At 30.1% G+C, this 14,270-nt stretch overlaps 2 protein-coding genes across 3 annotated transcripts; one reads left to right on the forward strand and one right to left on the reverse strand.

The window, feature by feature from the left end:
- Nucleotides 1–597: 597 nt before the first annotated feature.
- LOC124825870 (uncharacterized) lies at nucleotides 598–3,722 on the reverse strand. Its single transcript, XM_047298598.2, has 6 exons — nucleotides 3,151–3,722; nucleotides 2,883–3,032; nucleotides 2,452–2,658; nucleotides 2,257–2,316; nucleotides 1,470–1,993; nucleotides 598–1,386 (listed from the first exon to the last, which is right to left on the reverse strand). Exons 1-6 carry the CDS (start codon nucleotides 3,713–3,715, stop codon nucleotides 733–735), a joined length of 2,160 nt encoding a protein of 719 aa, XP_047154554.1. The 5' UTR covers nucleotides 3,716–3,722; the 3' UTR covers nucleotides 598–732.
- Nucleotides 3,723–7,755: 4,033 nt separating this feature from the next.
- On the forward strand, nucleotides 7,756–9,757 carry LOC124825909 (transmembrane protein (DUF872)). 2 transcript variants are annotated; one of them, XM_047298646.2, is made up of 4 exons: nucleotides 7,756–7,955; nucleotides 8,263–8,316; nucleotides 8,413–8,699; nucleotides 9,552–9,757. In XM_047298646.2, the coding sequence occupies exons 3-4, from the start codon at nucleotides 8,435–8,437 to the stop codon at nucleotides 9,629–9,631; spliced, it is 345 nt and encodes a 114-aa protein (XP_047154602.1). In that variant the 5' UTR covers nucleotides 7,756–7,955; nucleotides 8,263–8,316; nucleotides 8,413–8,434; the 3' UTR covers nucleotides 9,632–9,757. The 2 variants fall into 2 exon arrangements, with proteins under 2 accessions (XP_047154602.1, XP_047154603.1); XM_047298647.2 differs by lacking the exon at nucleotides 7,756–7,955 and adding an exon at nucleotides 7,974–8,104.
- Nucleotides 9,758–14,270: the final 4,513 nt, after the last annotated feature.

A 14,270-nucleotide genomic window follows, 5' to 3' on the forward strand; every position in this document is an offset into this window, starting at 1 on the left:
AAGGCACTCATCATACATATTTTCTTTCTTTTTGTCACACCATATCTTTTATAAAACCATTTCTTTTTTCTCTTTATATGTACATGGGGTGCATGAACAATTTTTCTGGAAATAAAAAACCGCATGACTAGACGAAGAGAGTTGCATGAAAAGATCCGGAATGGTACTTGTTCGTTTAACAAAACCAGATGACTAATTAAAAATGTTTGGTTTGAATACCTAAAAGCCCTATCATCGATGGCTAATTCTTGTATATCACGATAATTTTTATTTTTTTAATTTTAGACTCAAATATAGCGATAATTATGTAGTCTTTTTAAGAATGACAGTTGATTCTTTTAATTCTTGATTTCCTAAAAATAAAAATCTATTTTCTGGATTATCTTCAATAATATTTCTTGAAAATGATGTTCATGTTTAATTAACAGAAGAATGCAATTCAAATAATTTTAAATAAAGTTGAATTAGTTGATATTTATGTATATTTAAATTCATCAAGTATTAGAATTTTTATTCATATTTGAGTTTAGAGAAAATATAAAATGTGCTTTAATTCATGCACATCTGTGTCCAATGGTGGTTATTTTAAACAATCCATACAAATATACAGTGTATGATTACAACCTTGAAAAAGTAACGTAACATAATAAATGTACACAAGAAAAATAATTTACGGTTGAAGAAAAAAAAATGTGAAGAAAATGAAAAAGGGTTGGGGAGAGGGCACAGTAGTCAAATGTCCCACAGTTTCTTTCTCCTTTTGACCAACTTAAGCAGAAAGCGAGGAATGATCTTCTTAAGGTTCCTAATGACGCTACGAGTACATCCTTTGATGGCCATGAATAGAGGAAACTGCACCAATGCAAATATGCATACAGGGAAGAATGCTGCACAATATGTCAAAGTTGAAGTCCACGTGTTCCCCTCTAACTTGATGTTGATCAAAATTGTGGCGCTGAATGCCAGCATTGTTGTGGCCATGGAGAAGAACAACAAGGCAAAACCTGCCATCAATTTTCGAGGGAGAGACTTTCGAAAATCCCACATCTCGCAGGGTGATGTGAGGATTGAGAGGAACATAATCACAGAAGCCAGAGAACCTACAAGAGCCACAATATCCATGATTGTGAAGACCAAGAATATGGGGTGATGAAGGAATCTAGGGATGCCATCGTCATCTGTGCCTCCAGGGACAGTGTATGCTGCTGCAAAGACAACAGTGGCAACAAGAACAGCTACTGCAGAACATGATTGAGCAGTTTCTTTTATCCATTCACGAGCATCCTTAAGGAGTGATGCATGCTTTTTCACAAAAAGTTCCTTTGCTGTTTGGTTCTTTAAGTTTTTGTGAACGGTATAATGATAAGGGAGTCTCTTTTCTATGCGCTGCATTATTATGATGAGTGCACACAGTAAATAATTAGAGATACAATAATTTCTGATTATGAGAAATTGAAAAGGATACTTACATCGAACCAATGCAACTCCTCTTGCAGCTGCATAGCATAACCAGGTTGGGAACCCCCTTGAAATTGTGCAGTGTAATGAAGGACAGTGTTATTGTCCTTGTCTATTTTTCCAGCAAGACTTCTCACCATTTTCAGTTTCTTTAAGATTCGATAGATTTCCTTCTGGCGGTGTTTGACAGCCATGTATAATATGTTTTGCTCGTCTTCACTGACATGCTCAATTGAATGAGGATGAAAATGAATTATTAATTCAACAATCTCTGTAATTCCATTGCAAGCTGCCATAAGCAAGGGAGTATATGTAGTGGGTTTTCTTGCACCCTCTTGTTTCTTTTCTTCCTCTTGTTCACTTTTTTTCTCTTTCGGCTTTTCTTCATGTTGTGATCTTCCTGTCGAAACTGTTCTATCCCATGCTACAGTAGTATTTCGCCATGAATAGTCTTTTTTTGCTAGCAAGAACACCAGTTCCTTTGCTAAATTATGCATTTCCTTTTTCCTCCAAAGTTTATCAATCTCTTTCCATTCTAAACATCAACAAAGCAAACAAGTAAAACCCCCCGAAAGAAAAAATTAACTCCAAGCATATTATCTATAAATTTATCCATAAACAATTTTACCAATACAAAAATAATCATAAACTAAAAAATATAAAATTTAAATAAATTATGTAAGTTAACTTTTATAAATTAATTTTAAGTTTTAAAAAATGTTTTAATTTTTTTTTATAAAACAGTTTTTCCAAACATGTTCTAAATAGTTTTTTTTTTGGGAAAAATGTGTAATGCACCTTTGGCTAGAAGCTTCCACATGGAATACCATAGCAGGGAAAAAACTGCAGTTGACCAAGCTGCAAAAAATATACATTATAGAAACAACATTAAATGAGTTAATTATAGTGTGCTAAAAAATTTCTTACAAAACTAATCTTATATACATATTTATCCAAAGATGTTATTTATGTTTTAACATAACAATTGGATACCTGAGAGATTCCTTTGAGTTCTAGGTGATTCAGTTTTCCCTTTCTTGTGATTTTCCAGTTTTTGTCCTTCTCTCATGCTCTCCTCATGCTGCGTTTGAGTTGAAGATGCTGCATTTATGTTGTATCTCCCACTTTCCAAATCTTCCCTTTTTGTAGTGTATCCATTACTTTGAGAGTAGTATTTGTAATCTTGAAATGTAGGAAGCACTGTGTCACCACCATATTGCAACTATTAGCACAACTTGCTATATAACTTCAACTAGGACTTTATTCATTATCTCAATTCCAACACACTTAATTTTTTAATCAATAATAATGAATATATGCAAAAAAAAAAAGAAGAAGCAACATAGAATATAACAATATATTTTGGATGCATATGCATGTCTGTAATTGAAAAGGTAAATTGTATATGGATGGAGAAGACATACAAAGGTATGTTAAATTTTTGAAAGGACCCATTTGGGTTTGACTTTTAAACATGGTGGGCATCTTTGCGAGCAATTGGAGAGTTGTGAGATCATTGTCTTCTTTTTGATCAGCGAGGTAGTCATAGCGTTTCAGAAGCCATAAAGCTGTGCCTGCATTGAAAAAGCCATGAACATGTTACCAACTTCATTTTATGGGTGGACATGATTGAAATGACGAGAGAGAGAGAGAGAGAGAGAGAGAGAGAGAGAGAGAGAGAGAGAGATGGACCAAAGAACTGATCAATGACAGCAGTGTGAAGAATGGACATCTTATCGGTTCGGTGAAAATGAATGTTGGGATCAAGTTGACGGTCTTGAAGGAAGAAGCTGAGCAAATCTGTCTTTCCAAGAGCAGCTGCTCTGTAAACTGGGGTTTCTCCCAAATTGTTCCTCATCTCTATCAATTGCAGATACTGCTCCGACCCAGCTTCCTCCTCGTGCTCCAGAATGCTCTTTGTCATCTCCACTTCCCCTGTGAAGGCCACTTCATGGAGTGGCGTGTTCCCCATGTCATCCTGCAACCTCAGCACACGTTTTATGTCACCCTCACCCACCCACTCGATCATTTCCCTGTACATTTCTGGGTTCCCACAGTGTGCTGCGTAGTGAAGAGCTGTGCTGTGGTGCAAATCGATTTGCTTATCCAACAGATCCTTGTGTTTGTTGAAAAATTTCCTGAAACCTTCCCAGTCATATCTCTTCGCCAATATGTATGGCCTTTTCATTTTTTCAATGTGCAAGGCTACTTGCCTTGTCACCTCTAATTTCTTTCTCACTGCCTGTTCCTCGTTCATCACTCCCTCATCGATCCTTCACTGCATCCAACCATTCGTCTCTCTCTCCTTATATCATGGAAAGGATTAATCCTTAACCCAGAAGCCACAATTTTCAGCATATGTGCTTTGCTTAATTAATTCACAAAGTGAATAAGCTTGCAAGAATAACTAAACTCAGAGGTTTCCCTTTCCTTTCCAACATTATGTATTCCCGTAATTCCTGGACTGGCTTTCTTAATACTCACATGCACAGACATATTCATGAAAGTTGAGATTCTTCTTAGCGATGAACTTGTTACAAATTTGAGAGCAACGTATTTGTTTTCAGTCACTTCAAAGAACTATAGATTCACACACTGTCACGCAAGTACAGCTAGATCAACTCTAATTTGTTCTCATATTGAATCATAAAAGATAAGTATATATTCTTACTTTTATAAACAAGTTTGGATCAATATTCTTGATTGAAGTCTATGGTTTGGAAAATGGATCTAGCATACATATTCATTTTCTATGAGTATTGTACTATGTCCAATCAAAATTGCTCTCAACCTATTAAAAAAGTTGATTTACTGAGTATTCAATATATTTATCATTTTCAATTTTATAACGAAACGAGACGATAGTGTTGTTGTCTCCACAGAGAACTTGAGCCCAGAGTTCAGACCCTTCCAACTGAGGCAAAATACTTTGTCCCAACTCACATTGTACATGGTTTGTCCCAACTACACTTTCCTGTTTTTCATTAAACTTTTCAGTGGCATGACATTCCACCTGTAACAAGTCTTGTCTCCACGAAACAATATAGTATATAGTAAGAAAAAGCAAGATAAGAGAAACATGTTATTTGTTTTAGTATAACGTTTAAGACTTTTTAATTGTACCAAATTGTTTCGAGTAATAAATCGGTAAGATCGGATATCGTATCCCAAGAGACTCGTGTGACACTAAACAATAGTATAATTACTTAACTAATTTAGACTAAAGAATGACTCCATTTAATGTGATTTCGGTGCAATAAAAAAATAAACATAGTTCACAAGTTGTAAATTGAACTTTTTGGATTAAAACACTTGGAAATGGAACGATTAAAGATGATATGGAATGAAAATGTTGGAAAATGATTTTACCTACTACACTCTCATGCAAATGCACATACTTCTTCTTCATTTAAATGTTCATGTCAACCTACTAAGTTACTCAAACTCAATCCCTTGGTAAAGAAAGCCTAGGCTTTTTCATTAAACTCCAATCCCTTGGAAACCTAACAAGTTTATTTGCATTAAGAAATGAGGTTTAAGACAACTAAAGGTCCAAACTCTATCCCTAGATACAATTTCCTTTAGGTGTTTAGTCCAGTTCAAGGTTCACATAATATTTTCCAACATTAAGCAAACCAAATAATCATGTTATGGTTGATCAAGTCACAACAAGCTTTAAGTAAACGAAATAAACACTAACAATCAGTGAAAGAAGCTTGTATTCATTCAAGACAAATGCATTTACAAGAAAGTTTCATAGTTACATCATTCCCCAACAAAATGAACTTAGTTCTCCATTGTCATGGAGAGCTTGAGCTTACAATGGAAGAAAATGGAAGAGATGGAGACCCAAGAAAGATGAATAGAAAGCTCCCACTGCCCAAAACTAGCTCCCAAAGGTCCAAAATGGTGTTTTCGTGCTTCAGCCGCTAAGAAGCTCCCATCTTCGTTGAATGGTAGCTTTAAATAGGTATAGGGTGCCACATCAGCAAGTGTCGCTCAACCCCCTTTTCTGGGGTGCCTAGGCGCGAGAGTTGTGCAAAGAGTTGCGTGAAGACTAGTGTTCAGCCCCCTTCCTGGGGCGCCCAGGCGCGAGGGTTGCGAACCAAATGGGGCTCAACCCCCTTTTTTGGGGCGTGCAGGCGTGAGAATTTCCTTTGTGTGTCTTCTAAACAATTGCTTTTGCAGCTTTTCCCTGGGTTCTAGCTTTTGATGGTTTTGATACTCTTCCAATGCACACAATTTGCCTGCACAAATTTGAGGGAATTAGTGATGAAAACCCTTAAGTGTAACCTAAACTAAACTTATTCACAAAATTAGATAAAATAGAGGATTAAACAGGTTTCAAACTTCAAGAGAATTGATTTGATATAAAAATACATCACAAATGGTAAAAATTACCGTTATCATTAACTATGCATGATCATGGTCCTATGATCAAAACTGTGAATATATTTGATGTTTATCATGCTAAAAGTAAATAAATACCACTGAGTAATAGATTTCTTCGACTTGGGGAATAGTTCATGCCTATTTTGATCATAAAATTGAATACCAGAAACTCGAAAACTAAGGTAAATTAGTGAGAGTGTTATAAACTAGACCTGTAAAATCAAATTATAAACTCTTAACATTTTATTTGGCATGAAGAATTATATCAAAATATTATTAAAGAATATAATAATTCAACATTATATTAAACTATTTATAAATATTATGCTATAAATAATTTTTATATACTATTGTTTTTATCGATCGTATTATATGTTATTTTTAAATAGTTTTTATATTTTTATAATAGTAATATATTTTTGTCAACTATTCTTTTGTTGATTATATTTATATTATTTTTTACGTAAACAAAAAGTCATTGGACTTGAAGTGAGGGAGGCTCAACAATTCAAAATAGATCACAGGCCGAAAAAAAGTGTTTCATCCAACACTTCCAACATTTCATTATGGAATTCTAAAAGTTTCATTTTTAACTTTATAACATTTCATCCTTATCTTGCATCTCCAACTTTTTCAAAAATTTCATTTTTAACTTTAAAAAAGACTTTTTTTTTTCTTCTTTTTCTTATTAAAAACACTTTACACCACCTTAATAATAATTAAATTTAAAATTTAAATATTATTTAACATAATTTTATATTTTAATAATTATTAAAATATGATTTATATTATAATATTAGTTATATTAAAAGTATAAAAATAAATAATTAAAATAAAAATAATAACAATAAAAATAAAATTATATTAAATAAAATATTTAATATATTTAAATATATTAAATTATATTAAAATACTAAAATAAATTAAATAATTATTAAAATTTAAATAAAAGATAAAATTTTAAAAACAATTATTTATTTAAAATCAAATAAAATAATATTAAATAAAATATTTAAATATATTTAAATTATATTAAAATATTAAATTAAATTAAATAATTATTAAAATGTAAATAAAAAATAAATTTTTAAAAACAATTATTCATTGGATATCCCGAACATTACTTATCGGATATCTATATTCGATTAACATATCTTTTCAAAATTTTGTTTTTTTAAACTTCAATAATTATTGAATTTAATTTAATATTTTAATAAAATTTAATATATTTAAATACGAAATATTATTTTTATTTTTATTATTATTATTATTATTGTTATTTTAGTTATTATTATTTTAATTCTTTTAATAAAATTATTATAAAAATATATAAATCATATGTTAATAATTATTAAAATAATAAATAGTATTATAATTTTTATTTAAATTCAATATTTGTTAAATTTTAAATAAAAAAGCAAAAGTATTAGCATATTTTATGGATTTTAATATCTGATAAACAAGTTTTTTAAATTTTGATTTTTATTTAAAATTTAATAATTACTTAATTTAATTTAATTTAATATTTTAATATATTAAATCAAATTTATTATTACTATTTATTTTTATTATTTTTACTTTTATTATTTTATTTTTAAGTTTTTAATATAACTATTATTATAATATAAATTATATTTTAATAATTATTAAAATATTAAATTATATTAAATAATATTTAAATTTTAAATTAAATTAAATTATTATTAAAATGGTGAAGAATGTTTTTAATAAAAAAGAAAATAAAATAAAAAAATATTTATTAAAATTAAGATGAAACTTTTAAAAAAGTTAGAAGTGTAAAATGAGATATTAAAAATTTAAAAATATAATTTTTAGAGGTGTATACGAGATTTTGGAAGTCTAGGATGAAACACTCGCCAAAAAAAATACTAAAGCCCAAAGATGACCCAACCCACTAATTTGTAGTGGTGGTGTCTGTGAAACGACGAGAGAAGAGAAAGGAAACACGGCAGAGTAATAAGATCGCTGGCTGTCCAGGAGAACGTAGAAAAGCAAAACGACGACCTGAGAAAGACACCGACCCGGATCTGTTTTCTTGCGATAGGACAACGCTTGCAAGAGAGAAAAACGGAATTGTAACCTTGGTGCGTTCTTCGCTGAATCGACTCTAAACTCGTTCGAATTTGCTCGACCTCACACCTACTTCCGAGTTAACTAGGTTTGAGGGTGTGGGAACTTAAATTCCTCCGAGTTTACGAGTTGACTCGCGATCTTGATATCCTGATAGCAACATGTGCAGATTCTCTAAACTGACGCTTAATTCTCTTGTGGTCACATAATTGAATATCTGAGTTTGTGTTGTTGAAAACTTGAAATTGTTTTGTATCTCTGTATTTCTGTTGTTTATGAATTTTGTAGGGTGAAGTGATGAATATTTTTTTTCTTATGCAGTACAACCTTCCTTGACTGCAAGAACTTCAGTCTTCAAGAATCTGCCAATTAATTGCAAGTCTTTTCATCCCTTCTTGTGTTAAAGTTTCTGGTTTTCCCATCAGATCCCAGTCTAATATGGTTCTTTTTTTTTCGGGTTAAAAATTTTAGGAGCAGATAGCTCTGGCAAGATATGGCTACTAGACGTGTTCGTTACTCCCCTCTTGCCACAGACGACGATGATGTTGCTATTAATAGACCATTTGACCCACGATTTGATTATACACCGAAGGCCTTGGATAAAGTTCCCTGGAAATCCATTGCCCTTGCACTCTTCTTGCTATTCCTTGGTACAGGACTTTTGTTTCTTTCATACTTTATCTTCACTGGTCATATGGGGGGAGAGCGTTCTCAAGCATATGGCCTTTTAGCCCTTGGCTTCCTTAGCTTTCTCCCAGGTATGTTGGATTCCTTGAATGTGATATGCATTATGTATGTTAAGTATCTTGTTTAATGAATGTAAGAACAAGAAAATTATTGGTTGTGACAACTCTTTGAGATTTTTGAGCTAGTATCCTTTTGGACGAATTGGTTCTTAGTTATGCATTACGAGCCGTAGAGATTTTTTTAGCTCAAACTGCATTTGATCTTTACCCAGAGAAACACATAAAGCATGCCAATTTTGTCAATGTTCAATTGAATTTGGTGAAATGGGGGGTGCTGGATGCACTTCTTTGTAAGCAGATAGATAATTCACAAATCATAAACCTTTACAATGAATCAGTTAAAAATGTTTCAAAGAAGCGTGGCATACCAATACTAACCTGATGATAATATCATTGCATATAATACGAAGCATACCAGTATGGTCCATATCAGCTGTCCTCTTTGCCTATGCCATCACATAAAATATGCTACCTTGACATTAACGTGCCATTAATAATGTAACACAATTTCTTTAGCTAACACCTTTACTTGCTTAAAAAAATACTTTGATGTTTAATTCAATGATGAGAGTAGAATAAGAGGGGCATGGAATGGGTAGAGGTGATCTTCATCTCTATGATTATGTTTACAATTATGAATTAAGGATTATTTCCATCATATATACGGAATGATGTTTCTTCCGTAATTTTTAGCCCGTTTCATTTGTTCTAGAGCATGAAATGTCTCACTTCTTTTTTCCATAGATGCTTCTTCAACTATAAATTTTAATTTAGTTTGTATCTACCAGGACAATGCAGATATTAACATATCTGCTACGTGGATCTTTTGCTGGAAACATAATTTTTCTTGATTTCTGTATACAGGATTTTATGAGACTCGAATTGCATATTATGCATGGAGGGGTGCTCAAGGATACCGGTTTTCTGCCATCCCTGATTATTAGAGCATTACTGTAAAAGAGTAACAGAGCTATACCTTGCAAACTTTGTAATGATCAAATTTGGGGTTGCAACTTGTATGTTTGAATGACTGAGAATAAAATGGTAGATGTAATCGTTTTGATAGAGAAGTAGTTAATCCAGTGACAAAATTTAGAAAGAAAAATGCATATCACTTGAAATGATTTCAATCAGAATTGTGACAATTGGGCATTTCAGTGAGGTGAGATCAACTCGTTAATGACGTTTAATTGTGACAATTTCTAATTTCTAATGATATGGAATTATAACGGATCTTCGCAAGACTCACTCAATCTACGGTTATTCTTTCTGCTGGTAGATGCGAGTGAGGAGACGTTTTAATAAACTTTTGCATAAAAAAATAAGAAAAAATAAATAAATTTTTATATATAAAAGTTAAAAACAAAAATATGGAAAGTATTGTAAAATATTAAAATTATATTTTGAAAATTTTAGTTTTAATTTATAAGAGAATCTATTTGTTTCATATAAATTTTCATAGAGAAGTTTATTTAAACGACCTAAAAACTATGGGACAGAGATTGCGCGCCAAACGAAAAATGTGCATACGGGACTAATGCCAAAAAATAAAATAAAATGGCATTTATTTTTCATTCTTTTATTTTTATAGTGTATTTAGCACAAATTGTTTCAATAATGTAATTTATTTAATGCCTGATGAAGGCGAAAAGATTAATAAACCTGGAATAATTGCAAATTGTTGATAGCCCATTAAATAGTTCAATAAATAACTAAAATTCGTTATCATGAGTGAATTTTTAAAAGGAAAATGTTATTTGGACAACAAAAGTTTGACACAATTTTGACAACGGCGACGTGGCAGCTGTGCATTGGCTCAGTGAATTGAAAACAAACCAGAAAAAACCCAAAATACCCCTCACCCCGGTTCACTGAGCCAATGCACAGCTGCCACGTCGCCGTTGTCAAAATTGTGTCAAACTTTTGTTGTCCAAATAACATTTTCCTTTTTAAAACATTCACTATCTTTTCAATCTGCAGCTTCAACCATGGTATTATAACAATCACTTTCAATCATGCATTTCTTTTCTTTTAATAACTTCCCAGGACTTAGATAAATAATGAACGTGCAGTGAACTAATTTTGGATGGCAAAAAAATGTGAGATGAGAGTATTAAGATAATAGTTTCCGTAATCATTGTGATTTAATTTTTTTGTGGGGGCCCACCCAGAGCATAATAATATTGCTTTTTTTTTTGTCCATGATTATTATTCTGTTTAACAATTAAGAGAAGTTAACAAGGCCTTCATTTTGGAAGTTAATAGAAGGAAAAAAAGTCAACTGGTTGCAATTTTACTTGTGGAAATGGTTAATCTTTTTCTATGACAGAGTTATTATTTTTTAAGAACTTCCACGACAGTATTATTAAACATGGAAAACGCAAAAATTGGTCTTGCGTACCGTTTTAATGATCATTACAACCATATCTTTACTTAAAATATAAATATCAATTTTTTTTAATATTTGTATACCTAGCCTCCTAAAGTATAGGATTGGAGTGACCAATTTGGATTCTATGATCTAAACCGGAGATTTTTTCCTAAATTTTGTAAAGAAAAATAAATACAATATGATTTAATATCAATTTTGCTTCTAAAAGTATATATAACTTTTCTTTATCTCTCTCTCTCTATAAACCTTATTTTTATTCTCAACGTTATTAGTAAGGTTTTGTTAACAGAACTCAAGCCCGCGACTTATATAAACTTCAATTATATAACGAAGTAAATGTTTTTATACATAAATTAATGTTATCTTTTATCATTGAATGATTTAGAACCCACTTATTAAACTTTTTATAAATAGAATAATTTTAAGATTGTTACTTAATTTTAAAAACTTTTTTTAAAGAGAAAATCATTCTTTTTTTTTGGGTCATTATATTCAAGAAAATATATTTTATTTTAAATAAATTTTGATGAAAAAAACTACTTTTGTATATCATGATCGGTTTAAAAGATGTTTTCCAACGTTCTCACGAGAGATACTTTCACTACACAAAAACAAAAGTAAAATATGGAAAATAAACTTTCCTGAGAATCATTCATATTCGTAATTCAATGGCTAAGAACGTCTTAAAAAATTTAACTTACAAAAAAGTTTGTGTAGATGACTTAAACAAAATTATTATCTTTTCACTAATTTGCATTAACAAATGTTGTTGAACTTTTTCAAATATCCTGAAATTATACACAATCCAATCTCATTTATTGTAAATGCATTTGTCCACTTATAATTTAATTGATTGAGAAGAACCGAAGGGCTGAAACTATTACTCTAAATTTATAATCGCTATCTCAGCTTCTTTTTTTACTATTATTTACTCTAACAAATAATGTTAACAATATTCAAATAATAGAGCAACATAATTCTTCTTTCAATCATTCATTTTCCAAACCATACAGATGCAAGCACGCGTTTCATTACGACCCAAACAAGCTTTTGCTGTAGAGAAACCTTTCAAACTTTCCGCGTTTTATGCAGAATATGTGAATCCATCCGCGTAATTTTAATTTAATCACTAATTTTGAATTTCAGTTATATATATATATATATAATAATCGTATTAGCTATTTTAAAAGAGATTATATTGCTATTAGTCTTCGTATGTAATATGACTGGTCCAAAATTAGAGTCTGGAATTGATTCGGGTGGATCCAGAGGATCCTTAATTGCCATCTTCGCCCAAAGACAATTCCAATTTGCAGTATCCAGAAACTAAATATAATAATCATGAAAAGCAATATAAGAATATTTGACGAGGGGAGACAGAGACAAGAAGAGCCAGTAATTGGACTATTCATTTTTCATTATTTCTCAACTGATGCAATTCTCTTATTCTTTAAGGATATTTCGCTCAAATATTAATATGATAGTCGCTTAGGTAAAATTAGTAAAGCTATGTATGACTTAAGTGAAATTAGTGAAGTTAATTATAGAATTTTGAAAAATCATGCAGATACGTTAATTAATTTGGTGATATGTCCAACAAAATGTGTATTATTTAAGCAATATGAGAATACTGAAATGGTAAAATTCAAGTGGGGAAATTGGTGTTTAAATTATGAAGAAATAAGTTTAATATTCCATAGAGAGAGTATATCGCTCAATCAATCACGTAAGTGAGTGTAATGTAACTTATAAATAAATAAGTTGATAATGTCTTGGTTTATCTGGCAAACTTATTATTTTCTTTAGTTTTAAAAAGTAAATAAAAGTGTCCAATTGACATAGTATAATATTAAAAATTACATACTAGACATAAAACATGAAGTGAAAATCAATAACAAGAAACTTAAAAAGAGAAGTTAAAATTAAATATTATAATATTTTTTGTATTTTTAAATAAGAAGCCAGTTAGATAAAAATACAGGACACGAATATTTTTAGGATTAGACTTTATCAAAAAGTTAAAAAATAAAGATTTTTCTCTTCTTCATTGACATTTTGTAGAGCAAATTTTACCCTATTTAGTTAACACTATTTAAATTTTTAGTATAATTATTAATAATGATAAGATTGGTTTTGATGTCTTTTTTAATAGTTGGAAGTTTAAAATTATATATATATTAGTATTTAGAAACCTATTTATTTGAAATTACATGGTTATCATTTATCAGATTTTCGGATATTCTTATTATATAGACTTTAAGCTATAAATATTATATACAGAGGAGGACGTTACAATTATTTTATCACATAAATATTATGCGATGATTAATACAATATTATTTATTCACTGGTCATTTCTTGGAAACTGATTTTTTTTATTGAAAGACTTTATTCTGGTGCTATATGATGTCAAATATTTTCTATTCCATTTACAAATATATTATGGATATAGAATTGAATAAAGGAATTGATTTGTTTACACAATAATCTTTAGATTGTCAAATCCATCTATATTGAAAAATAGATTATTTGTTTATTTTGTTTAATCCACATATGTTCAACATATATAATGGATCCTTGCATGCATGTTGATTGTTACAAAACTTTCATTTATATACCCAGCTGATATATCATAAAATTAAAATGAATAAGCATAAACAATGCATGTGCTTTATATAGTAGCAGTCCCTTTGCAATAAATTTGTTCTGTACCATAATAAAGCCATAAAAATACAACAACAATTTATAGGTTGTACTATATATTCATAAATGGATAATGACTGAAGTGCTATAACTAAGTTTTCTATTCATACTTCTTTAATCATTTATCTACTAATTGGGTTGGAATATCCCAAGTCCATGTACCACAGTTTGCCAAATATGAAAAGATCCATAATAAATAACAAACATATTAAAAGAATAATATTCTGAACATTTAAACTATTAATTTTAAAATAAATTCAGAATTTTAAAGAAGTTAATTGTAAAGAATATAATATCATAATCAAAGTAGTTGTAGTTATAGTAAATTTTTAATTGACACAATAATATTTTTTAACATGTTTAATCTGAAAAAATGTATTACTAAAAGCTGTAATAATTTATATTGAAAAATAATTTACGGCGTTTTCTATTTTCTAATAATAAATTCTGATTTTAAAATATTAAGTGTTTGAGATATGATCATATTC

Source organism: Vigna umbellata, chromosome 5 (assembly GCF_029865625.1).
Source record: "Vigna umbellata cultivar VRB3 chromosome 5, Vumbellata_1.0, whole genome shotgun sequence".
Lineage (NCBI taxonomy): Eukaryota > Viridiplantae > Streptophyta > Magnoliopsida > Fabales > Fabaceae > Vigna > Vigna umbellata.

Bases quoted from the DNA above. Each gene is read 5' to 3' on its own strand.
- LOC124825870 (XM_047298598.2), bottom strand. From the start codon at position 3,715: ATGAACGAGGAACAGGCAGTGAGAAAGAAATTAGAGGTGACAAGGCAA. The intron at 3,033-3,150 runs GTCCATCTCTCT...TTTTCAATGCAG, and splicing joins TGTCATTGATCAGTTCTTTG to GCACAGCTTTATGGCTTCTG. The intron at 2,317-2,451 runs GTATCCAATTGT...TATTTTTTGCAG, and splicing joins AACTCAAAGGAATCTCTCAG to CTTGGTCAACTGCAGTTTTT.
- LOC124825909 (XM_047298646.2), top strand. From the start codon at position 8,435: ATGGCTACTAGACGTGTTCGTTACTCCCCTCTTGCCACAGACGACGAT. The intron at 8,700-9,551 runs GTATGTTGGATT...TTCTGTATACAG, and splicing joins CTTCCTTAGCTTTCTCCCAG to GATTTTATGAGACTCGAATT.